General features: G+C 40.9%; 1 protein-coding gene across 2 annotated transcripts in view; it reads right to left on the reverse strand.

Annotated features, from left to right (window-relative positions):
- The window catches only part of HS6ST2 (heparan sulfate 6-O-sulfotransferase 2), a 298,893-nt gene extending 274,315 nt beyond the window's left edge, over positions 1 to 24,578 (reverse strand). The window contains exons 1-2 of one of the 2 annotated variants that reach the window (XM_081277287.1): positions 24,114 to 24,578; positions 22,738 to 23,256 (exon numbers count right to left, since the gene is read on the reverse strand). In XM_081277287.1, the coding sequence (XP_081133413.1) occupies positions 22,738 to 23,256; positions 24,114 to 24,541 (947 nt within the window). In that variant the 5' untranslated portion in view covers positions 24,542 to 24,578. The remainder of the gene's footprint in view (positions 1 to 22,737; positions 23,257 to 24,113) is intronic. The other variant, XM_081277288.1, reaches the window with a different exon arrangement.
- Between the last annotated feature and the right edge of the window lie 2,561 nt (positions 24,579 to 27,139).

The following is a 27,139-nucleotide window of genomic DNA, read 5'->3' on the forward strand; positions in this document are numbered from 1 at the left end:
AGGGGAAGGCAGGTGAAACTCGAAAAAGAATCCAATTATATCAAAGACTGACCTAAGAAGTTCTTAGACTGGCCTAAGAAGATCCTCTTCCTTGAGGGTTCAAGACTTTTCTTCCCCTGAGAGTCATCAAGGCAGTGGGCAAAACTGTAAAATAAGACCCTGTTGTGGCAAGTAGCCTATTTTAGGAAGCCTCTTTTTTCCCACAGGTCTGACTCTATTTCTAGAGACCCTGGAGGAGGCTAGAAAAGCCATGAAAAGGGACAGCTGCAGCAAACAACCACGTCTAAGAGGCCTATTAGTCCCCAAGGGCCCAAGAAATCCATCCCCACCCAAAGACACCAGGCCAGAGAGATACTGGTAAAGGGAATCCCAAAATACTCCTCCTGCACCAAAAGACACCCAAGGGCCTGGAGTGGGGGAAGTTCTCAACTCCTTCAGGCAGCACAGAAGAGACCAGTGAGAGTCTATTAGCACTCACTAAACTGAAAAGACCAAAATAACACCACAGAGACTCTGAAAATCAAACTCCCAATGGAATCACAGTCAAAAAAAGTAGGCCAAGACCTACATGCTAAACTTAAACAGGGAGACTGCTTGCTAAAATAAAAGATTTTAATAGAAGCAAGAGTCTCTGAACATACTGTGTAGTATGTCCTGGATCCAATAAAAAAAAATAGCACATCATACCTAGAACCAAAAAAATATATAACTTAAATGACAAAAGATAATCAGCTGATATCAGCAGTAAGAGAAATCAGATGTAGGAATTATGGCAAAGGACTTTAAAACAGTTGTCATAAGAATGTTGTGATGACCAATTACAAAAGATTCACTTCCAGAATGGTAGCATGAAGAGCTGTGCAGCCTGTTCCCCAGTGAAACAACCATACTTGTGAAAATTATTAAACAAAACCACCATTCATTGTCTCTGGAAATTGTCCTTACTTCAGAAAATCTACTAAACTTTAGTAAGAAATGTCTACAGCACTTAAGTCATGATCTACTACCACCTCCTCAATCAGCAGAATCACTACCAGTAGGGGTGGGCAAGAAGGTAGAGTTCCTGCAACCCCAGCTTCAAGTCAAGAGCTATGGTATCTCACTAGAAGAGCAAAGCTGCCAAGATTTCTGATTAACTTCAGTTGTTTGTTGCAGAGAATAAATTCCAAGCAAGTGTAGCAAAGAAGTCAGAGGCTCAATTCTTCAACAATGTCCCCAGTCACAAGGTACTTTGTCTCAGGCATGGCAGGGCAAGGACACTGAGTCCCTAGACAACCCTTATTCCAGCTATTAATGAAGATGTTTCAACTCTGGAGTTCCAAGCTGAGAAGACCAGAAGATACTGACTCCATGAGTGCCCTTCTTAAAAAGAAGTGCAACTCTGAAAAAAGCCATCCATTGTTCTCACCTCCAACTCCAGAAAAAAATGCACAAAGACTGCAAACTGGGAGAAAGCCAGACCATAAAATCAAGGAGCTCCCAAACTCTCCACAACGGAAGTTTTTGTATCTGTGTAGCACTGGGGATTGAACCCAGGAACACTTTACCACTGAGCTACTGTTCCAGACCTTTTTAACTTTATTTTGAGACAGGGTCCCACTAAGTTTCAGAGGGTGGCCTCAAATGTGTGATCCATCTGCTTCTACCTCTCAAGTTGCTGAGATTAGAGGCATACACCACCATGCCCAACTGGAAGTGCATTCTTATAGTATAAGGGTAAGTTCATGCCTGAAGGCACTCTCAAGAAAATGGAAATTTTGTAGCAAATATTTAAGAAGGTGCATGAGAGCAAAAAGTTCAAACTGTAGCCAAGCTAGGTAAACATAGATAACCAGCAAAGAAGAAACCACTTTAAGTCAGAACAAGTATCAGAGATTGGTTCTCAAAAAGTATCCCTGCACAGATGCCCAAAGTTAACTGAATCAGACTGTGAAGCTACTGATGCCCCCAAGATATAGTTTTAAAAATCATAAAGCAATAAGGGAGGAATTACTGGAGTCTAATGGTTGGATGTGATAATAACAAAGACAGATATTGCAACAGAAATATCAGGAAAACAGACAAAGTCAAGCTAGCCAAAATCACTGTTGACCCAGGATGATTGTGCACGTGCCCCACAACAAACCCTCCAATAGACTTCATATTTGAGGAGAAATACATTGTATTAAAATAATCCAGCTAAATCACAGAATAAATAAACAAGCAAATAGAAACAAGTAATTCAATGAAGATAGAAGGAAATCAGTATTCAGAGTTGCTACAATATATTACCTAAAATGCCAATTACCAACAAAAACTTAAGAGACATGAAAAGACTGAGAGAAGTGTGATTTGTTAAGGGGGAAAAGCAGGCAAGCTGGACACAGTGATATGCACACCTATAATCCCAGTGTCTCAGATGCTGAGGCAGGAGGATGGCAAGTTCAAGGCCAGCCTCAGCAATTTAGTGAGACTAGTCTCAAAATATAAAAAATAAAAATGGCTAGAGATATAGCTCAGTGGTAGAGTGTCCCTGGGTTCAACAGCAACTACTTGTGAGAGGGCCCAGATGTTGGACTTTACAAAGAATTCAAAGCAGCAATTACAAATGTTTTCAAAACTAAAGAAAGTCATGCTTAAGGAAATAAAGGAAGTAGAATGTCAATGCCACATAAAATAAAGGGTAACAAGGAAGGGATAATTATAAAAATGAAAACTGAAGTTGTAAAGAACAATGACTTAAATGAAAAATATTTGAGAAAACAAGAGAAAAGTCTCAGTTACTAAAACAGGAATGAAAGGGGGCAATAATATCATCCTTTAGTAATAAATTTGATTTTAAGGTAATAACATTAACACTTATGCCAACAAATATAATAACTTAGAATGTACAAGTTTCAGGCCTTGAGCAACTCAGCAAGACCCCATCTCTAAATAAAATCTAAAAAAAAGAGGGCTGAAGATGTGGCTCACTGGTTAAGCATCCCTAGGTTCAATCTCTGGTATTAAAAAAAAAAATCCTGGGGCTGGGGATATAGCTCAATTGGTAAGTGCTTGCCTTGCATGCACAAGGCCCTGGGTTCAATCCCCAGCACCACAATAAAAATAAAATAATCAAAAAACCTGGTTTATTATACAATTATACCTAATTATGTCTTGAAATGCCTATATGCAGAAGGAAAGGAAGGGTTGGAAATCATGTATTTAAAAATAAAATCAATTAAAAAAAGAAATTACTATACCAAATGTTAACCTAAAATCATTGTGTTTTCTTTCATGCATGTACACACTTACCATAGGACTAGAATGTTCAATAAAGACTAGCCATCAAAAAAATGGACAAGTTTCTAGAAAGATATAAACTACTGAATTTAACTCAAAACGAAAATCTGAACTGAACTACAAAAAGTAATTGAAATAATAATCAATTAAGATTATCAAAGAAAAATTCAGACCAAGATAGTTATTCTAGTGAATTTTACTCATGAAAAATCTAAAAGAAAAATTAATACCAAGGTTTTCCAAACTCAGTCAAAAACCAGGAGAAATCACTTCTCAACTCATTCTATGAGACCTGCATTGTCCAATACCAAAACCAGACAAAGACATCACAAGAAAACTCAACCATCATCCCATATTAATATAGATACATAAATATTCAACAAAACACAAGCAAACCAATCCAGCAACAAAAAAAGGATTTTTCACTATTATCAAGGGGTATTTAACCCCTGGAATGAAAGGCTGGTTCAATACCTGAGTGCCAATTAATGCAAAACATTGAGTATCTCAATAGATAGAGAATATCACCTGACAAAAAGACAGCATTCACTCACTGATTTATATTTAAAAAAAAAACACTCTTCAAACTAAAAATAAAAGAGAACTTCCTCAATGTTATCAAACGCATCAAGGAAAAACTTACAGGTAACATTTAATGTCCCCCCATGACATCAGAAACAAGATAAGGAAGCCCATTTCACCACTTCTATACCATATTGTGCTGGGGATTCTAGCCAAGAAAGTTACAGACAGCATGATGTCATATACAGAAAATCATAAGGAATACACTAATAAACTATTAAAACTATAATGAGTTCAGCAAGATTATAGCATACAAAATCAATAATTAAAAATCAACTGTCTTTCTATACATTAGCAACAATCCAAAAATAAAATTGAGGTAACAATTCCACTTGCAATAGCATCAAAAAGAGTAAAATATTTATGAATATAAATAACAAAACAGTAAAACTTATCATATAAAAACTACAGAACAGCATTGAAAAATTAAAGAAGATCTAAGCAAAAGGAAAGAGAAGCTTTGTTCAAAGACTTAAAAGACTCGGGCTGGGATTGTGGCTCAGTGGCAGGGAGCTTGTATAGCATGTGTGAGGCACTGGGTTCAATCCTCAGCCCCACATAAACATAAATAAATTAATTAATTAATTAATTAAATAAAGGTCCATCAACAACTAAAGAAAAAATATATGAACATATATAAAAAAGACTTAACATTATTCATAGAAAAATACTCACCCAAACTAATCTACTGATTCAATACAATTCCTAACATAATAACAGCTGGCTTCTCTGCAGATATTGGTAAACTGATCCTAAAATTCTTAATAAACTTCAAGGTACTCAGCATAGATCAAACCATCTACACAAAGGAGGGAAAATGGAGACTTCAAACTTCCTGATTTCAAAACTAACTAAAAAGCAACAATAGTCAACATTATGCACTCGCATAACAACAGTTAAAGTAGACAAGATTCCAGAAATAAACCTATCTATTATTGGCCAATTGATTTTCAACAAAGATATCCAGCCAATTTGATAAGTAAAAATTACCTATTCAACCAGTGATGCTGGGACAATTTATATCTACACAGAGCAGAAAAAACTTGGATCTCTTTTTTAGAATATGCACAAAAGTGAACTCAAAATTACTTTAATGTTTAAGTTTTGTTGGATTTGGGGGGGTTTGTTGTTTTGTTCTACTGTACTGGAGATTGAACCCAGGGCCTCATGCATACTAGGAAGTGCTCTACCACTGAGCTACATCTCCAGCCCCTCCTTAATGTATAAGCTAAATCTATAAAATCTTAGAAGATATAGTAGTGCATTTTCATGATCTTGGGTTAGGCAAAGCCTGCACAAGAGACAGAAAAAGTTAAATTAGACTTCACCTAAATTTAAAAGTCTTGTGCTTCAATGTATACCTTCAGTAAATTTAAGCAACAACCACTGAATGGGTTTGGAAAGCATATATGTTCTAAGAGACTTGTGTCTAGAACATATAAAGAAAACTCAGGACTAAAACATTTTTTAAATCACACACACACACAAATGGCAAAGTACCTAATAGATATTTCTCCAAAGAAGATATTTGAATGATCAATAAACCCATGAATAATATGTTTACTTTATTTAACATGTTTTTGAGATTCATCCATGTTATAGCATATATCAGTACTTCAATACTTTTTGTGGGTGGATAATATTTCATTACATGGGGATGCCACATTTTTTTTATCTGTTCATTAGCTGGTAGGTATTCTAAACCAGCTAAAACAAAACATGCTAAATAAAAGAAATCAGACACAAAAGGCCATTATAATTGATCCTGTACATATGAAAATCCAATATCATTAGCCTTCAGGAAAATGCAAATAAAAATCACAATAAGGACTGGGGCTGTGGCTCAGAAGTAGAGTGCTCACCTGGCATGCGTGAGGCACTGGGTTCGATTCTCAGCACCACATAAAAATAAAGAATTGTGTGCACCTATAAACTATAAAATAAATATATTTTAAAAAATCACAGTGAGCTATTACTGCCCACCCATAGGACAGTTATAATCAAAAAGATACAAGATACCAAGTCATGAATGAACCCTGAAAACATTACACCAAGTAAAAGAAGCCAGACACGAATCACCATATATTGTGTGATTGCATTGATATGACACATCCAGATTTGGCAAATTCAGAGACAGAAAACAATTAGTGGTTGTTAGGGCCTGGGGAGAGCGGAAAATGGGGAGTAAGTATGTGCTTAGTGGGTATGGGGTTTACTTTGGGGATATGAAAATGTCCTTGAACACAACACTGAATGTGCTAAATGTCACTAATGATAAACTTTATGCTGTGTGTATTTTATTACAATTAAAATACAGGCAATAATAATTATTGAGGAATTGGAAAATTAGAGAAACTCATGCTGATGACAGGAATACAAAATGATTTGGCTGCTTTGGAAAACAATCTAGCAGTTTCTCAAAAGGTTAAACATAGACTTACCATATGACTCAGCAGTTCCAATCCAGACCATTGAAAACATATGCTCTCACTAAAACTTATACATAAATGTTCATAGCAGCATTACTCAAAATGCCAAAAATTGGATATATCCCAAATGTTCACCAACTAATGAGTAGATAAACAAAATGTGGTACCTCCATATAATGGTATATTATTCAGCCACAAAAGTCATAAAGTGCTGATAAATGGTACAACATGGATGGACCTCAAAATCATGCCAAATAAAAGAAACCAGGCACTGCAGTGCACACTTATAACCCCAGCAGTTCGGGAGTCTGAGACATGAGGATGCGAAGTTCAAAGCCAGCCTGAGCAACTTAGTGAGGCCCTAAGCAATTCAGTGAGACACTCACTGTCTCTAAATTAAAAAAAAAAAAAAATAGGGCTAGGGATATGGCCCAGTGGTTAAGTGACCCTGTGTTCAATCCCTGGTACCACCCCCTCAAAAAAAGAAACCAGACACAAAAGGTCAATATCATTGATTCTATATATATGACAATTCCAGAATAGGCAAATCCAGAAACACAAAGTAGATTAGTGGTGACCGGGGTGGGGTGGGAGAATGAGCAGTGACTGCTAATGAATATGGCTTTCTTTGGGTAATGATGAAAATGTTTTAGAATTTGACGGTTGCACAACACTGTGAAAATATGTGAAAGTACTGTATTGTACACTTTATATGCATATATTATTTGTGTGAAATATGTATAAATAAGAATGACTTTTGGGGAAGGTGCTAGGGACTGAACCTGGGGTACTTTACCATAGAGCCATATTCCCAGCCCTTCTTATTTATTCTAATTTTCAGACAAGGTTCCACTAAGTTGCTGAGGCTGGGTTCAATCTTGTAATCCTCCTGCTTCAGCCTCCTGAGAGGTAGTTGGGATGACAGGGATGTACCACCACTTTAAAAGGTAACATAGACTCAAATGTGCAAGTTATAACACTTTAAGAAAAAAAAAATCACAAGAGAAAATCTTCAAGATCCAAGGGCTAGGAAAAAAATTCTTAAACTTGACATTAAAAGCATGATCCACAAAAGGAAGACAGGATAAATTGGGCCTCACCAAAATTAAAAATTTTTCTCTGTCAAATATCATGTGAAGATAAAAAGACAGGCCATGGACTAAGAGAATATTTTCAAACAACATAACTGAAAAAGGACTAATACAGATAATATATTTTTAAAAAACACTGAAAACTCAATATTTAAAAAAAATACAGAGAACTGGGCATGGTGGTACATGCATCTCAGGGGGCTAGACTGGAAGATCACAAGTTCAAAGCCAGACTCAACAACTTAGTGAGGCCCTAAGCAACTTAGCAAGACCCTGCCTCAAAATTAAAAAATAAAAGATAAAAAGGGCTGGGGATGTGTGTCAGTGGTTAAGTACCCCTCCATTCAATCTCTTATACCAAAAATAATAATAATAATAATAAATGAAAAATACAGAGAATCCAATTAGAATACAGGCAAATAGCATGTACAGATATTTCACCAAATAGGATATACAGATGGCTAACAAGCATGTGAAAGATGTTGAACATCATTAGCCATTAAGAGAAAAAAAAATTAAAACCACAATGAGATTTTAGTACACACATATCACAATGGTTGAAATTTAAAAACTGATGACAGCAATTGCTGGCAAAGATCAGTAGGAAAACGGATCACTCATATATTGCTAGTAGAAATGTGAAATGGTATACAGCCACTTGGGAAAACAGTTGGGCAATTTTTTATAAAACTAAGTGTGTAATTACCAAACAACCCAGCAAGTGCATTTGTGAGCATTTATCCTAGAGAAATGAACACTCGTCACTCCACAAAAGCCTATACATGAATGTTCAGAACGGCTTTATTCATACTGGAATCGGCTCAGATGTCCTTCAACGGGTGAACAGTTAAACGGCGGTACGTACTTACCGAGGAATATTGTTGAGAAATAAAAACGAACAAATCATTACTCCATGCAACAGCCTGGATGAATCCCAAGGCCATGATGCTGAATCACAGAAGGCCGCCCAAACCAGCTCTCACTCTGTATCCAGCAGAACCATGGTATTCCAGAGTTGAAAGGCATTAAGGACCCTGACTTCTGAGGTTCTCATCACTAAAGCTGCTACTGTTTGCACGCAGCCATTCCCTCTCAAGGGCTCTGAAGCACATATGGGTGCACTGATGGTTCCCAAAGCTTCTTCAGCCATGGCCAATGCAGTCAACCAGTGGCTACATCTTGGAGTGGGAAGACAGAGTCACTAAAAGGCAGTCTGCCATTAAATTGTGGTGAAAATCTGCTTATTACCCAATTGTATTTCTCTTCCTCAGACCCAACCGTGGCTTCTTATATTTCAACTGAAACTCTTAACCATATCTCCAGTATAGAAATACTCCTTAGACTTTGGGGAGAACATCTATTTTTCTTCCTCCCTGGTTTCTTGTGCTGCACTAAATTCAGAGACCACCAAGGTATACAATCAAGATCCAAATGATAGAGTGTGCCCCTCAAGCTCTGTGGCACTCAGATCTTTCCATCTTGGCATATGGGAGCAAAAGCTCCCCTGGGTAAACCAGAAAGTGCAGCATCCTGGAGTAAGAGCCTAACAAACCGGAAGAACTGAATTTTGTGGTCCCTGCTTCTTTGGTATCAGCATGGAAACATGATCTCTCCAATATTCTTTAGAGAAGATATTTCCAGCCAAAGATCACAACCTGAGACCCCACACCCAGTCCCTGGACACTAGAACATAACTGTCCTGCAGTGAATAATAGTTACATCACTATGATCCAAAAGTAAAACAAACCTGACATTCAATGGGGAACATTACAACATACTCTCACAATCTTGGGGTACAGTCCAATGTAACCCAGTTTTTAAAAGGGGGCATGATTATCAAAGAAACTGCTAGCTGTGTTCCAGGCATATAAATCCAGTGTGCAGCCTTTTACCCAGCATTCAGCTGAACTCTGGAAAATCATGAGACACTTTTCTAACAATGCCTGCAACACAGGATGCCCTCGTTGAGCTGAGCTGAGCTAATCTGGTTGCATTAAACAATCTAGCTGAACCACACACCTTTAGTTCTTCCTTTATGAAAAGCACATCCCTTCCACACAGGAGGAACTGCTGGAATCAACAAATGTGATTTCAGTCTCACCCTAATGGATCTCATGCCATCCAGGTCTCTAAACCCCTCACTAATAATTTTTTCAAGACCATCTGGAATAAATAGAAGTCTCACTCAAGGCAGCATGTATGCAAATTCTGGCACTTTAAATGGATTCTGTCTTTAAGTGCATAAACCAAAAGCATGGGAGCAATTGGATTAGGAAAGCAAGAGTTCCCCCTCCCCTTGTAATTGGCATTAAGTCACCAAACATTGTCAAACACACATCACTTGCTTAATTATTTTGTGTGCATGTGTATAACTTTATAACTTCATAAACATATAAATGAGAGAGAGATGCAGATTTAATGTACACCCATATGGTGACAAATACAAAAACTGCTGGAAAATTATAAAATGCTATATGAATGTTCAAATGATCTCAATTGATCCCTCCCCCCCCCCACTTAATTTTCTTTCTTTCTTTTTTCTTCCAAGTCACAAATAACAAACTGAGGGTGGTAGATGCCTTTGACTAAAAGGACAAATATGCATAGACCATTTTATCCAATAATGTGATTTTTTTAAAAAATTTGCTCCAGCTTCATATTCTTATTAGTCTAATTGTCTTTCATTAATCTTATAGTATGTTTATGTGTAAAATAATTTCCATTAAAATTTTTATTTCAGTAATTTTTCACAAGTAGCCTACTAAGCATCATCCACTCCAAAATGTTTCGTTTCAACATTGCTTTAATGAGTTGGACGTAGTCTATTATACTCTAACACCATACCACTTTTAGCGAAACCAATCACAAAAAAACAGAAACTATTTTTTAGCTTTGGAGTATCTGGGAAATAGGCTGAAATGGTTTATCAACCTTTAAGGTATTTTGTTAGTTAATCTTTCACTTAGCAAAGTCTCAGCCATGAGGCATCTGCTTAAGTAGCTATCAACCCAAGGCCTCTGGCTACACTGGGTGTCTCTTGACCAGTCTGCCATGTCTTCCACCTAATTTCTTTGCCACCCACTCTAATAATATCTGTCAGGCTGGTAGACCCATGCTAATTTGCATATTCTCTTTAATGACATTTTTCTAAAGCTGCTTATGAAACAGTGGGAATGGGCACTTCTACGGGAATCTGCTATCCTCACTTGATTATTTCAGCAACGAAATACATTCTTATTATCTTCATGATGAGCACCCTCTATAAGAATAGCCTTCAGGATTCTTTTTTTTTTCTGGTACCCCTCATTCTGTTTTGAAAGAAAGTATCTTTATTTCCCTGGTCTCACTGGTCCCAGATTACATGAACTTCCCTGGCTGAACTAAACTACTTCCCAAAGGCTGAGTCTACACAGACCAAATTGCAGCAAAAAAAAAAAAAAAAAAAAAAAAAGAATGTTCATTTATAGAAACAGGTCATGATTGGTCAAAGCAATGCATCTGACATTGCTAATGAAACAACTGGCAACATTCCAGAAAAAGTGAGAGGCTTTGGCCCCTTACAGATCCTGCTTAGTATGTACACCATATTTCAGTTCACATGGGGAAAAAAATTAAAGCAGTTAAGGTCCTCATTTTCTGTATTTGGAAAAAAAAATATTTCCTCTAACATAGCTCCTTTCTTTCATTGTTGTTGTTGTTGTTTAGATTTGGCTTCTTTTGTTGTTGTTATTGGTTTGTTTGTTTGTTTAGCTAGAGCCTCATTATGTTGCCAAGGCTGGTCTCCAATTCATGGGCTGAAGTGATCTTGCCACCTCAGCTTCCCAAATGCTAGAATGTAGGCACTCCACCACATCCAGCTCCTTTAGTATTTTATTTCCTCTATAACATCATTCTTCTGTGTAAATCAGACTTGAAGGTATCTGAAATAATTTGGATATTGAAATTTTTATTTAAGAGGGCAAAAACAAAGCTGAAGAGTTCGTTTTAAATTGCAGTTTTTATTAAAGATGTTAAAAAGATGCTTTAAAGCAATCAGCTAATGTGCTTGATCCTAATATCTTCAGATCGTCACTTCAGGTCTCCATTCCACTAAGCTTGTATGGACACCATCACCAAAAGAGAGAAAGAGAGAGAGAGAGAGAGAGAGAGGGGGGGGGGGGAGGGAGGGAGGAGTTTGGGGAGATTTTTCTGAGAATTTAGTAGGCATTGAAAGATACGAGACAGGCCAGGTGTCCCAATTGGTTTTAAATGCCTGTTTCAATAGTGTCCAGCTGTGTAGATTTGGGCAGACTAAATGTCTTGTTCAAGTCTTTGTTTTCTCATCTTTAAATGGATTTTGAAAACAAAGGGTTTTCTGAGGATTAAATGAGAAAATATATGTTATGTACATTGTGCAGGGCCTGGCTCAGTAAAAACCCAAAATAATATAAATCTTTATGGACAATCAGATGAAGCTACCTGGATGAATGCATAATTTTGCAGCACTTTTCTTTGCCTAAATTTTGGAGTTTTTAGCTTTTACATGTAAATTAAGAAACTCCATGTAGTCAGTGAAGGATTGGTAATACTTCCAAATCCATCAGAGTACTTCTGGGTGTGGTGGTGCAGGTCTGTAATCCCAGTGACTAGGGAGGCTAGGCAGGAGGATCACAAGTTCAAAGCCAGCCTCAGCAATTTAGGGAGGAGCTGGGCATGGTGGCATAAGGCTGTAATCCCAGAGGCTCCAGAGGCAGAGGCAGGAGGATCATGAGTTCAAAGTCAGCCTCAGCAATTTAGTAAGGCCTGTCTAAATAAAATATTTAAAGGGGGGTCCTGGGGATGTGGTTCAGTGGAAGTGCCCCTGGGTTCAATTCCTGGTACAAAAAAAAAAAAAAACTAACAAAACAACTACATCACAGTACTGACACTCCTTCACATGCATTCAGGTATAACTCAATCCCTTGTTCCTGCCTGATGAGTAACAACATTTAATTATTAAGCACTGCATATTCTCCAATAGTGAAGTCTTTAAGATAATTCCTTCACCTAAGGTTTTCAAGACTAACTTTAGGTTTTATTATATAGTCTATTTTCAAAAGTGTTCCACATGTGCTTGAGAATACGATGTAATTTCCCAACATGACACAAATACATATGTATATTATGTGTATGTATGTATGTATGTACGTACATATGTGTGTGTATATATATTTTTTATTATATAGAACTCGTGTTGTTCAAATCTTCTGTATCCTTATCCATTTTTTTTATTTCATATATCAATTTCCAAAAGAGATCAATAAATTTCAGAATTTCTCCTTATAGACCTGTCAACTTTTGCTTAATGTATCTCAAAACTATTATATTAACATTATGCAAGTTTAGAATTGTTATCTGAAGAATTGAAATTTTAATCATTATTCAATGACTATTTATCTCCAATAGAGGTTTGATTTAAAGTCTGTTTATATATATATATATATATATATATATATATATATATATATATATATATATATATATATCAGCTTCCTTCTGGTTAGACTTTACATTGTCTAATTATTCCAATCCTTTCTGTGTTCTTATGCTTTGTCTTATATACAACATAGAGCTGGATTTTGTATTTTCCTCCATTGTGATAATTTGTATCTTTTATCTGGTGAGTTCAGTCAAGTTCTATTTAATGTAATAACTGAGCAGTTGACTATCTTCATGAAAGGTTCCTTTTAAAGTATCCCTGTGTTGCCTATTTATAACATGGTCATCAAAGTCAATTGCCTTGCTTGCATCTGCAGTCCTGTAGCAAGTAAGCAAAAGCCCAAGAATCTCCATGAGTGAATCAGAGCTGATACTCTGCTGAAGATTTGTCCTTATTAGTACAGTTACAGGGAAGAGTCAATTAATGCAGGGAATGGTGCACACAGGTCTAATTTATTTGATGTAAATCACTACATTGCATGTTTAAATTGCTCTGTATTCCTACAGAAAAGTTCATGGAAGTGATTCATTGGGACTTAACTCGTCACAAGAAAGGAAACAGACCAATTCTCTCAGGCTCACTATGGCTTCTCTGCTAGTAAAATTTAAAAAGCAATCAAACTGAATAAGAAGTCTTCTTTGCAGACATTTACATTGGGGGAGAACGCGATTCTTGACAATTCAGAGTAAATGAACTGCAAATTATTCTCTTATAATATAACCCAGAATTGAAACATAAATTGTGACTAAAAAAAGCCCACAGTTTAATCAGAAAAATATATTTATTGGTAATTCCCATGAGCTCATATTTGATACGTTTATATCATAGGATAACAAGTTCAAAACTATTGCTGTTATAAATATGAAATTTATGCAGAATTTGCATGTATTGAATTTTACTTTGAATCTGCATGTGTGTCTATATTTGAATATTTATAATATTCCAGAAAAAGCACAGTAGAATGTGCAAGACAGATTTATTTAGTGTAATGCTATGAAATGTGTCAAAGTCTTCAACACTGTTCTTAGAGGCAAAATGGCAGAAATAACAAACGGGATGCAATAAGACCAACTAAATAATCTGTAAAGTCCAATAGCTAGTAGAACAAGAAAAGCTCTTTTGCCAAGAAATATTTTACCAAAGTTTAGACAAATATTTCTCTAAGCTTATAATGACATTGTTTTACGTGACACATACCATTAAATGGATTATTCATTATCCTTTAATGGAAAGGACGAAATTCCCATTCATGCTTTTCTTTCTAAACTCAATGACTAAATATTTCATTTTACATGTCATAGAATGTCAATATTAGCTTTTCCACTGTGAAGCGTGTTCTTTACACTGTCAAAATAACTTATATGGGGTGTAGTTTCAATGGAGCTTCAACAATAAGATTATATGCCTATATATCTCCAAAATATCAGATATCTAGAATAAGTGGAGGAAAAGTGTTCTTTTTAGGGGATGGGGGCAGAAGAAGTGTTCTAATCAGTTTAATTTATGGTTAATTAAGGGTTATACTCTTGTGCAGTGAAATTGCACCAGGAGGACACTGCCTCACAGTGGACTCCTCTTCTGAGAGTATGCACTGATCTGAGCTCTCAGTTATGGATGTTTAGACCCACAACCCTTGACCAAACCCAAGCCTTTATTCTTTTCAGCTAGGCCATCAGTCCACTTGAAAAGAGGACTAAAGTCCAGGCTATCTTTTTTTATTCATTTTTTATTATTTTGGGTGGGGTACTGGACATTAAACTCAAGGCCACTTGACCACTTGAGCCACACACCCAGCCCTATTTTGTATTTTATTTAGAGACAGGATCTCACTGAGTTGCTTAGCACCTCTTTGTTGCTGAGGCTGGCTTTGAACTCTTTTTTTTTTAATATTTATTTTTTAGTTATTGGCGGACACAACATCTTTGTTGGTATGTGGTGCTGAGGATTGAACCTGGGCCACACGCATGCCAGGCGAGCGCGCTACCGCTTGAGCCACATCCTCAGCCCTGGCTTTGAACTCTTGATCCTCCTGCCTCAGCCTCCCAAGCCACTGGGATTACAGGCATGTGCCACCGTGCCCCACAAAGTCAGGCTATCTTAAAAGTCTCTGGCTGAGCAGAATAAACCTTATATTTCCAATTGGATACCACTGTTAATTTTCTGTTTAATTTAATTTTTAAATGAAGAAGAAACAATAGCAATTCATTCAAATATCTCTATATTGTACTGGTGTAAGATTTCCATAGATTATGAGGGAATAAAATAACAGCCATTTTTGAGAAAAAATAGCAGGTGATGCCTGACATCATCTCTGCCTTTCAGTCTGAGAGTCAACTGTGCTGAGACTATCTTCCTCAATAAGGGTTACCAGGAAATCAAGAAGCTAATGACAATAGCCAGCCATAGACTTCAGAAACCAACAAGCAGACATGAGTATAATTTATCACAGCCATAAAAAACCACTATTTTATAAAATGTTAATGTTTATTATAAATGTACTATATACTTATAAATTCAAACCCTTCAGAAAATTAGAATAAGAAAATAAATCACTAACACATCCATTAATATCCTGGCATTTTTTTTCTGCCTGTCTGTTTTAAGAGGTTTGAGAGGAGTAGGAAGATGATTTCTCTTTCTCTCCCCCTTCCTCTGCCCTCTTTTTCCTTTAACATAGTTGTAATCAAACAGGGCCCACGATTTTTTGTTTCTTAGTTAACATTAAATCACTAGTAATTTCCCATGTTCCATGAAAGGATATTTAAATGATTTGGTAGTAATCCTTCAAGTGAATATACTGATATTTCTTGAACCATTCTCTTCTGCATGGATGTTCACATTGTTTCCAATTTATGGCAATTTAACTTCAGTTGCTCTGCTACTATATGTTCTCATAACACCCTGTACTTCCCATGCCCATGGTACTTTGCAAAATTTTAAGTTATTAATAATTTACTTCATATCTATTTTCCTCAATCTATGAATGCAGGGACAATGCCTGCTCCAATTTTTTTTCCTTGCAATGCTAGGAACTCACACATGATAGGCAAGTGCTCTATCACTGAGCCACACTCCCATCCCTCCACCTCGTTCTTCACAGTACCCCCAGTAAATAGGTGCAGTAATAACAGAATTAATTAAATATTTGTATAATGAATAAATGAGTGAATGAATCAATGAAAAGCTTGTATAAGATTATGGTTTTCAATAAAATCCCAGGAAAGACACTATAGGTCAAGAAAAAAAATAAATAAATAGGGGCTGGGGTTGTGGCTCAGTGGTAGAGCACTTACCTAACACGTATGAGGCTCAGGGTTTGATTCTCCACACTGCATATATAAATAAATTAATAAAGTAAAGGTATTGTGCCCATCTACAACTGAATTTTTTTAAAAAATAAATATTTTAAATGTTCTGTATTTATATTAGGTAATTTTTTCCAAAAAGGATTATTCAAATAATCCTTTATTCAAATCTACATTCCTACCAATAATTTTTAAGAAATGTGACATTAACCACACCCTTATCAGCACTAGCTACTGGCATTTTTTGTTCGGTGGTAATGTAGGTTGTATTTTTTTAAAAATCAGAGCTAGACAAAGAAAAGGTATCATAAGTTTAAATTTTTTAATTTGCATTTCTTACATACTAGTGATACTGAATACTTTTTTCCACACCTGCAAACCAGTTGTGGGCCTCATGCTATATATGATCTGGTCATGCCTTTTATTTGTATAATCAATTCATAGAATTCCTTCGTACAGGAAAGATTTCAGCCTTTTGTCTATTGTAATTGTTGTGCATATTTTCAACAGTTTGACATAAGCCTTTTCATTTTGGATTTTTTTCTTTGACAGATGAACATTTCTCATTTTTATGTAATCATAACTGTCGATCTTTTCCTTTATTCAAACATTCCTTTCCTTGGGAGTCCCATATGTGAATTGCAGCTATCATTTAAATAATAAAGCTAAATGTGAATTCAGATCATCTGGGTTCACAGATTCCTTATATACAAGTCTAAGCCATAACCTACCCCTGAGACCCAGTTCTTACCTCCTTACCTCCTATCCCAGCCCAACTTAGATCCCCGTCTCAATCTCTCCATTTTGATGGTTGGAACCACCTCCACTCCAGACTAGGAATTAGGAGGTACTTTTGGCTGGATTCAGTTCTTCACTTATTTTCAAACTTTTTCCATCCAAGAGTTTCTCATACTCACTGGGGTTCAACCTTCTCATTACCTTTCCAGACCCTCTAAAGTGAAACTTCACCCCCACCTAACTCCCCAACCATTACTTACCCAAGTAATAGGAACCATTATTTTCCTCACCGATTCTAGACAGACCTGAGAAGATGAAGCTGCTGGACCTCACAATGCCATGAGGATACCATGCCTATCCACAATGCCTCCTTTTTTTAGTAATAACCTACTTAGTCCCAGGGGCCTTCTCAGATGGATCTCTCATTTTTCTAGCTATTCCTCATGCTTTAGAAAGGAAAGGGCTATCAAAAACATCTTGTATAAATCTCCCATTTTACAGAGAGCACCCTAAGGCCAAGAGAGGGAAAAGGATTTGCCCAAATTCACAAAAGTTCCTCCCCCACAGTCCATCTACACTACACAGTGCAGCACCTTACATGCTAAAATCTTTATGAACTTGTGAATGTAGATGGTGACCTGGGCTTTTTGCCTTTCTCTTGATTCTAATCTCCCCAGACTGCTAGCACCATGCTGGGGACACAACAGTCACTCTACCAACTTTACTGATTAGACCTAAAACTACAATGTAACTTTCCTATTTTTTAACTGTATTCTGGTAAGTGTTTGACATTTTGAAAACATTATTGCCAAGAATGACATGTCTTCCTTGGAATATAATGGGCAGTTTAATAAAATTTTGTTTAATGAATGACAAAGGGAAGGAATCACTATTCTTTTAATGTCACTTCACATTGTCTCAGTTGATGACAGATACTCATAAAAGACAAACTTTAGTTTTCTAATTGCCACATAACAGCACTAACCTAAAATTATTAAGAGAAGCTGAGTCTGAGTAGCTTTTCATCCTTCCTGAGAATTCAGAGCTTTGTTGAACTCCAACTACCTGTCTGTCATCCATACAAAGATGGAAACTAATACTGCTGACATTCTGCAGATGTTATCATGGCAAATCTCTCCCCATCTTGTATGAAATAGGTGCAATAATACAGGAACTCTCATCAAAGATGGCTGAAGAAAGACATCCTCAGCTATAGTGAAGCCGAGAGCACAACAGCTTACAGCCAGATGGACCACAAAGCCAACCTATTCACTCATTGCCTCACCCTGTACCACAAACCTGGGGTCATCTTGCCTCACTGTAAAAATAAAAAAAAGGGGAAAAGTGCAGGTACAGGCATGATTGGGCTTACATACTCTGTAGTTCCAGCTCTGTTGTACAGAGCCATCTTTTAAGAAAAAAAAATGGAAAGAAAACTTTTACCACTTTTTTAAAATGAATGAATGCCAAACTAGAAAGCATTTCTCTATTTCCAAAAACCTTTTAGCCCTTTTCCGTCTGTGATATCCTACTTGATTTGAGATAACAATTAGTTACTCTTCGGTATAGCTGCTGAAAATTTTAGAGATGCTAAAGATGCAATGCATAATCAGATTCTTTGACCCACAGAGCCATAAACCCTTACCCTACCCCCATCCAGTGTGTGCCAGCCAGCACAGTGCCAAGTGAAGAAGAACAGGGTTAGTGCAATTTCCTTCCCACTTCTGAATTCCTCCCACAGACCAAGTGGCACACTAGAGCTGGCTACAAACACAGGGAATTTGGCCTGAGAAAAGCCTATAGAATTTTGGAATTTTAACAGCTGGTGAGCAACAGTGTTTTGATACATTTTTAAAAATGGTCTTAGAAATTCTAAAATGAGCAGGACTATTTTCTGACCTCAGACAACATATTGGCAAACAGAAGGATAACATGCAACTTCTAATTTTTAAGAAATATTATTTTTAATAAAATCTTAAGCCTTTTGCCAGTCAAGTATCCTCTCTCTTTGTCCTCTCCAGGCAACTGTGACCACAGTCATCTCTATTCAGCAGTTATATATCACCCAAGCACTTTACCATCCATAGAGACAGGGAAGCATCTCAAATGTAGAAATAGGAGGAGGAGTCAGGGTCTTGGCTTATAGCTACAACAGCCTCTAATGCCCCACCTCCCAGGCAATGTGGAGGAGAGGCTGTGGTCAGAGTTGTCTGTGCTGCCACTGAGGGCTCCTACCGACACTCACTAACCAGGCCCTATGCTGCTTGGCTTTGCAGGGATCTTCACCGTGGCAATGAGAAGCCCATGTGCAATCTAGCAAGAAGACCACTCTTGGTGAGCAGAAAACCTCAGGGATGTAGAAATCTGTTCTTCTACATCCCTTGGTATGGAAACCCTGGCCTAATCACTCATCCAAACCCACATGTGTAAAATTACTAATGACGATGATGATGTACATGATAAAAATATCAGTTAACATTTACTGGTGTTCACTCTATGGTAATTACTGATAGGAAATATCATTGTATGTGTGTATGTGTATGTGTTAATTTTATTTGTCTGAGATGAAGTTTCTTAATCCACCACCTCAGTCATGCTTACACTTAAGACTCCTGACCATCCTAATCTTAGTCTTTTCCAATATATTTTATTAATTTCAGTCCTTTTCAAATAATCAGTATCCGAGGAATGTACTACACTCAACCTTTTTTTTCCTTTCCACATTTTGTATTCATGCATTATAGTTTCACATAATGATGGGATTTTTTGTTACCTATTGGTTCATGCACACAATGTAACCATATAATTTGGCCAATATTCCTCCCAGCATGTCCCCTCTCCCTCCCCTCTTCCCACCCAGTGGTCTCTTTCCTCTACTGATCTCCCTTTGATTTTCACAAGATCCCTGGCCCACACTACCTTTCTTTTCCTTTTTCCTCTCTGGTTTCTACGTATGAGAGAAAACACTTCATGTGTTTTTGTAAAAAACCCTTGTTCATCAAGGTGCAATCAACAGAGCAAAGGTCTCTGAGTCAAACAGATATGGAGTCAGACTCCTGCTGTGCCACTAAAGAGCTCAGTGACCTTGAAGAAGTCCTTTAGCCTCTTTGGGCTTCTTGTCATCTGATAAATGGGGATGCTTTTGTTCAAAGATAGTACAAGTTTGCAGAGAAATACCAAGATAGCAACTTGAAAGCTCATCATGAATTGGAATGCACTTGCCACACAGATCCTGGGTCAAATATACATCTGGTTCATGGCTGACCTAGAACTAAGCCAAAGAGTTTAAATTTCCAAACCCAAAAGATAGGGATGTTGTTACCGTCAGTTCAGCAGAGCACAGACCATCAGCTGGCAGGGAGAGTCTGCTCTACCCAGGAACATCACCGGGAAGGCAGACTCATATCCTGAGACCAGCATCTCACCTTTATGAATTATCGCCAATGCAGCTGCCTTTGCTGTTCCATTGTCAGCTCCCACACATACATGAATGCTCACATACACCCTCTGGGTCACATACATGCATGCACACTTTGGCTCTTATGGATTATCAGAACTCATAGAACTGGTCCTGCAGGCAGGGATCTGTTAGCACCTTGGGAAATTCTGGAACCCTTAGGCTATCACTATTCTTCAAGATGAATATTTCTGGAGGTGGACGGGAATTAATGAAATAAAGAGGTTCCCTTGAGGTAGCAATGTATTTCTCCTACAAATTTTATTTCATTTTTGCAAATACTGTAAAATACAGTAACTCCGGCTTTTTAAAACGTGGTTCTTTTTTAATTAGACTAGATGGCACTGTGGTATCACCCTTTTAATGCCCAATAAAACCCTATTCTATTACAAATAATTTTGCTTCAATTGGGACAATCCAAGAAGCATTTAAGGGACCCTGATTTTCTTATGGATAATGTCTGGAGGAATCTGTCAAAGGACAATAACTACCAAACAGATAAATCAGACTACATTAATAATGTGTGTTTACAGACATCACATCCTGACCTACATGATCAAAAGAATTAGTAAAGACACATATGCCCTGTGGAACTCCAGACAAAGCTGTGGCTTTCATGGTGGCTAAGACCTTGTTTCTATTTCTCTATCATGGTCATGGCTATGAAATTCTAGTTTTGCCCTAATGATGTTTTTAATATCACCACCACCCCTCAGTACACCTACAAGCTCTGTCAGCATGAGATTATTTTCAATAGTGCCAAATTGTTTGAGACCATTTTAAACACCAGAATCATGTTGTGACAATGACTTACACAATTCTTGCAAAGGATTGAGTGGCCACCTTCCTGGGGCCAAGACTCTCTTATGATAGAAAAACAAATCTGTTAGTCTAGAAAGGAAAAAAATGAAAGTTCAACAGATTCTGTCAGAATTCTGGCATTTGAGAATGGCCACTGTAAACTGAGGGAAGGGAAAAATAGGGCAGGAGGACGACAGTGAACAGGAAATCAGAGGGCTCCATTGCTGCATGCAGCTAGACAGAAGAAACCACACTGACCATTGCATCCCAACATACATCTGCAAAAAAACAGTGCCTGGTCCAGGACACTGAGGGGCTCCCACGTGGGGGAGAGAAAGAGGGGTGTTGGCAGGCAGCCATAGTCACCCAAATGGGGACATAGGGAATACAGCCACATCCTTGACCACCTGGAGACCCCCAGTTCAGGGGTTCAACTAAACTGCACCTTATCCATTCCCAAGACTCCCTGCCCCAACAGAGATTTGTTTTAGGGATATCTGTGAAATAGTAGTCCCCCCTTATCCCCCACCCCCACCCCAAGCAACTTCACCTCAGTGTTCCCTTTAGAGCATTTCATGACCTCCAGCAAGTGGACACTGCAGTTGAGAGAAGAAAATTCTCTGCTTCTGGTTACAGACTATTCATAAATCAGCTTTCTTTGCATCAGTCCCAAGCTCCCAGAAACTGGACTGGCCACCCTCGGTGCTGAGGCTCAAGCATTTTTGAGAAGTTCCTAGTGTCTGAACGCCCTCATGGGGTCCAGGGCAGCCTCCCAGACCGCCTCTGGGACCACGGGATTCCCCTTGCACTCTGCAAAGCACCACGGTTGCCCAGTGAGCAGCCAGTGGCGAGAGGAACAACTGACAACTAGGAAACAGTGCAAACAGTGGTGGAGGGACCCCCACTATTCCGAGAAAAGCAGGGCATGGAAGGGGAGGCAATAAAAGTCGTGCAGAAAGACAGAAAAGCTGAAAAAGAGCAAAGAAAAAAAAAGGAGAGAGCAAAACAGAAGAAAAGCTAGCAGGAGCAGATAAGATCTGGAACACAAGAGAGAAAGAATTTTCTCGCTAAAGGAATCGAGAAAAAAGGGTGGAAGAGAATGCGGGCACTTGAGAAGGAGGAAGAAAACACAGAAAGGAGATTTCAGAGCCCGGTGCAGAGAGGAGAGGAAAAAGAGGAGAGACTTAGGGACATTATATGAAAAGCGCAGTTTTTCAAGGCTCTCTAGTGCTGATCCGAGTGTGGTGTCCTGTCCTGGTGGAGGCTTAGGGGACACTCAATCAGGGCCACTCGGCTGGTTTCCCCCGCACGTACTCCCCATCACCAAACAGGCCAACCTTTGGACAGACAGGCGGGCAGTCCCTGGCCAGAACAGAAAGGCTTCCTGAGGACGCCACAGCGCCTCAAAGGGGTGGGGGGAGTAAGCCAGGATGCATAGAGCCTGAGGAGACCTGGCGCCAAGGTGCGCCTTGAGTCCCTAGCAGCGGCCAGCAGCGGCCAGCAGCGGCCAGCAGCGGCCAGCAGCGGCCAGCAGAGCCTTCCCGCCCTTGGCCCGCGCAGGCCCAGGTGCATTCTGGCGCTTCAGGGGCCCGCATGGTCGCGGGCAAACACTCACCTGGACGGTCTCATCCTGGCGTCGCGCTTGCCATCCACCACCGCAGGCACGCAGCTCGTGAGCTCGGTCCAGTCAGCGTGCAGCCCGCAGCTCCAGCCAGTGGAGAACCTGGAGAACAGCCAGGTCTCCCGCTTACCGGGTCGGTGGCAAGTGCATTTCTTCTGACCCACGCGGCACTCGCAAGGCTGCTCCAGCTGGATGTTGCGCACCAGGTGGCGGCCGAAAGTGGTGCCTCCGGTCTTTTGGATGTGCAGGAATACGATCAGGTCATCGCCCTTGATGTCGAAGTCTACCTTGCGCAGGAGGTCGCCACGGCTGAAATTGTAGCGGGGCACGAACCTGGCGGAGCTCTCATCCTCCGAGCGGTATGGGTCCGGCACCGGGGAGCTGAACGCTTGCAGGCGGAGGAGCTGGCATTCTGTGCCGGGGCACACGTATTGGAGGACGATCACGGCAAATAGGAAGAGCATCACCAAAGCCAGCAGCAGCTTGTTGGATTTCTCATCCATGTTCCCGACGCTGGGGGAAACCCAAGCTCGTTACGTCAATCCCGCAGCTCAGCCCGCGCTTACCGTGCGCCCGCACCGCCCCCTCCCCCAGGCGCCGCCGTTGCGCCCCTTTCCCCCTCCAGTCCTCACCGAGTACTCCACCGCGGCAGCGGCGGTGGAGGCGCCCTTCCCCGTTTCCTTCCTTCCCGGCAGGCTAAGCGCTGTGGCTTCTGCTGCACACACCCCCCCTTCACCCCGACTCCTTCCCGCTGGCCGCCTGCCCCCTCCCGCTGCCTAAGGTCGCCCGAGCCCCTGCAAGAGGTTTTGTGTCCTCAGGACCCCTCCTGTACCCGTCGCCTGGCTCCCCAACTCACGCCCTGCGTCCGGTACCCCACGCTTCTGACTCCACTCTCAGGGGCTCCTATCCCCACCGTGCTTCGCCCACTGGACTCTCCCCGTTATTCTGACCCCAGCCCCTTTGGCGCGCACGCTGCTGCCTGCCCAACTAGCGGGCTCCCGCCCCGCGCGTCCCAAATCCCAGCTCCCGCGCGCCTCGGTAGCCCACCCAGGTGGCCGCCTCGAGGGAGCTCAGAGCCCGGGTTTCGGAGTTCCAGTGGGGGGAAGGAGTCCTCCGGCAGCCCGACTAGCAAACCGAGACACTGCGCTGCCTATGCCCGCGGAACAGCGGGACAGGAGCCGCAGCGTGGTCAATTGCGCGCAGCTCGGGTCCGGAGCCCCCAAGACCGGCCACCACCGACTAGCTGGAACTTTGCGCCTTTCCCTCCCTTCTCCCCTGCCTTCCCTCCCTTCTCCCCTGCCTTTCCACCCCCTATGGCCCCTGCGCGCTCTGGCCGGAGAGAGCGAACCCAGCTTTCGCCTAGAACGTACCTGGCCAAGGGGCCGAAAATCTTGGAGAAGATCGCACTGAGCACGTGCTTCAGTGAGTGGCCCAGGGCGGCCAGGCCCCGGGTGAGCAGGGCCCGGCAGAGGGAGCCCAGGTCCCAGCGTCGCCTGAGGTCTCGCATCCGCCTGCGGCGGCCTCGGGGCAGCAGCGCGAAGAGCGGGGCGTGCACGGCTCCCGCCAGGGAGGAAGACGCCTTTAGGGGCTCGTCCAGGAGCGGCTGGGAGTTGAATCCGTGAGACACACCCCTAGGAGGACCCACGCGGACTGAGGCAGCGACCGACCCAGGCCGGCTCACTGCCAATTCGGCCTCTACTCTGGAATGACGACGAGGACAGGTGGTGCGGGCGGGCGCTCCTTGCTCCGGTTGCAGCGGCGGCCCGAGCGCCCGGGCTGCACACGCAGGCAGTGCCATTCCCCCCTTCAGGCAACTCAGGGTACTAAGGATCAGGAGCGAGCTTGAATTTATATAATAATGCCTCACACCCAAGAGCTCGAGCCACTTCGCAAGCAGAGGACCTGGGTTTTCTCCTATCTTGGAGAACAGAGGTCACTCCAGAGAGCGCATCTATTTTGGCTCGAAATTTCAACCTCCCCTAAAATAGCAAAGGCGCAAATTGGACCTTTTCCCTCTCTCTTTGCCAATTTCCATTCTCCAACGGAAGCAGGAGCATTTTCTGAAGAGGTAAGTCAGCATGAAAAAGAAAGCATGACCAAAGAAACATTAAAGAAGGGGAATCTGAGCATTTTCAAAGCAGATTCGCTCTTCCCTCCTTGCTGAATCCCCAGCACAGAGCCCTGTGTCTGCAGAAAGGCTTCACTCAGTAGGATCCACTGAATAAATGGATACGTAACTAAATGTGACATCAGAGTGAGACCATCTAATCAAAAGTGATATGATACAAGAGGAAACTGAGGCTTACAGAGCACTGGCTCAGAGAGGACTAGGGATGTGTCCAGAGTCACAGAGAAAAGCCCCAGGGTTTAATTCCAGAAAACCAGGTATTATTCACCCATTCCCTCATTAGAACACCGTGTCTTTTAATAAGTAGATACAGATTGTAATCAAGCTATGTTGTCCTAAAGGCTCTTTTCTGCTGTGGGACCAGGGATGAAGGGATTGACAAGGAGAGAATGGATGTCCCTTCAAGACAAGGACCCTGGAAACTTAGGACGCTATTGTCCTCTTCTAATTAATGGGGGCTCTTGCTGTACATCAGGACTCTCAGTTTTCGTACTGAATATGCACCACTTCAACCCCAGTGCTGCAGAAGGGGCACGGGGTGGCAGCAGTGTTTCACAGTATTGCTTTTGGTGCTGGGGACACTGTGATCTGAGATCTGGGATGGTAATATATGCCCCCAGAGCCAGGCTTTCTCAGTATTCCCCTTAATTTGCTCTGCTCTATCCCTTTCCTATTCTCTATGTACAATGAAACAGTAAGCTAAGCAATGGTCAGGAGTCCTAAGAAACTGCAACTTCCCTGCTGGGCATCCTTGAGTTAATCACTTGTCCTTCCTGAGCCTCAGTTTACTATTCTGTAAAATAGGACTAATACTGTCCTCCATTTTGACAAACCAGATTACCATGAGGATGAAATATAGAAACCTTTGGGCATTTCTAAATGTGAGGTTGATTTACCTTCTGCCCTAAGCTTGGATGTGCCAACTGAGTTACAGGCCAATTAAGGAAGGAGCTCAGGCCATTTTAAAGCTGTGCCTCTGCCCTTACTTCCTGTCAGAATCCCCAGCCCCCGGCTAACTTCCATGTGCCCCCACACTTACTGGGGACCTTGAGGGACCTTTGTCCAGCTGTAGGCATAAAGGATAATGTATTTCTTGGGAATGCTACATTCCAGGAGGCTCCAGGAAACACCCCAAATAACATGTCAAGGCATGCTTAGGAGCCAGGAGCAGCAACTAAGGTGGACTTCTCAGCTTCCCCAAGGACTCCCCTGATGGCCCCAGGCTTGTGGAACAGGGCCTGCTTTTCCTGAGGGCAAATAAGGAGGTGAAGCAAGGGAGTGGGAAGCTGTGGGGGTGGCCCAGAAGCTCAGCTTGCCAGCAGTCCCTGCCTTCTTGGACACCCACAGTCAACTTTTTTAGCCTGCCTAGTAGGTGGCTCTCCTCGTGGTGCCATGTAAGGGTCCCCCGCCATTAAAACACCATTATGATGACATTCAGCAGTCCTTAGGAAAATATATTTGATACCAGTGTTTCACTCATTGAAGAGTTCAGCAACTAACTCTTGAATTTATACTTTAAAAGGAACTCATGGGATTAGAATATGGGAAAGTGCCTTAGGTAGAGGGCAGGGGGAGGTGATGAGCAGTAAAGGGAAAAGTCTGGATATACTCATTGAACTTGTGAAAAGGAACTTGGGCACAGGTGGCATACATACATATGCATGCATACACACAGTCTGACTTTCAGAGAAAGGGCCAGAGAGTTGCAGAGCCAAAAAAGGGACAAGATGGAGCTGTGCAGCTCAGTTTCTGAGACCTAATATATTGCTAACTCTCTAGTGTGAATATATACAATAGCTCACTGGAGGATATTTGCATTTAGAACCCCTTCCTCCATCCTACTTGTGCTAGAGGAACAAAGAAATGGATCCCTCATGATGGAATTCATATGTCAGGGCTCCTGGAAATGGGGGGGGGGGGCTGTCTTTGGGGAAGAGCAGGAAATTTCACAAGTCTCAGAAGATCCCTCTAGAGTTGAAGAACTTCCAGCTAGGAACCATGGAATTCTTCCTGTGTGCATCCCAAAGGCCATGTTCTCTCCTAAGTCCAGGCCTACACCTCTGGTAGGCGTTCAGGAGGCCTCCTGTAGTTCTGGGCTGTATCACTTCTGCTCTGAGGAGTTTGTTCTTCTCAGGAGCTGAACGACAAAGGCCCCCAATTCTCCAGAATTGAGCTTCTTGGGAATAGGAGGCAAAAGAGGAAGAGATTAGGCTAAATTGTCAGGTCTTTGATTTTCCATCTCCTTTCTTAGACCAATTTGAGTTCCAG

The sequence above is a fragment of the Spermophilus citellus genome, assembly GCF_964194105.1.
Source record: "Spermophilus citellus genome assembly, chromosome: X".
NCBI lineage: Eukaryota > Metazoa > Chordata > Mammalia > Rodentia > Sciuridae > Spermophilus > Spermophilus citellus.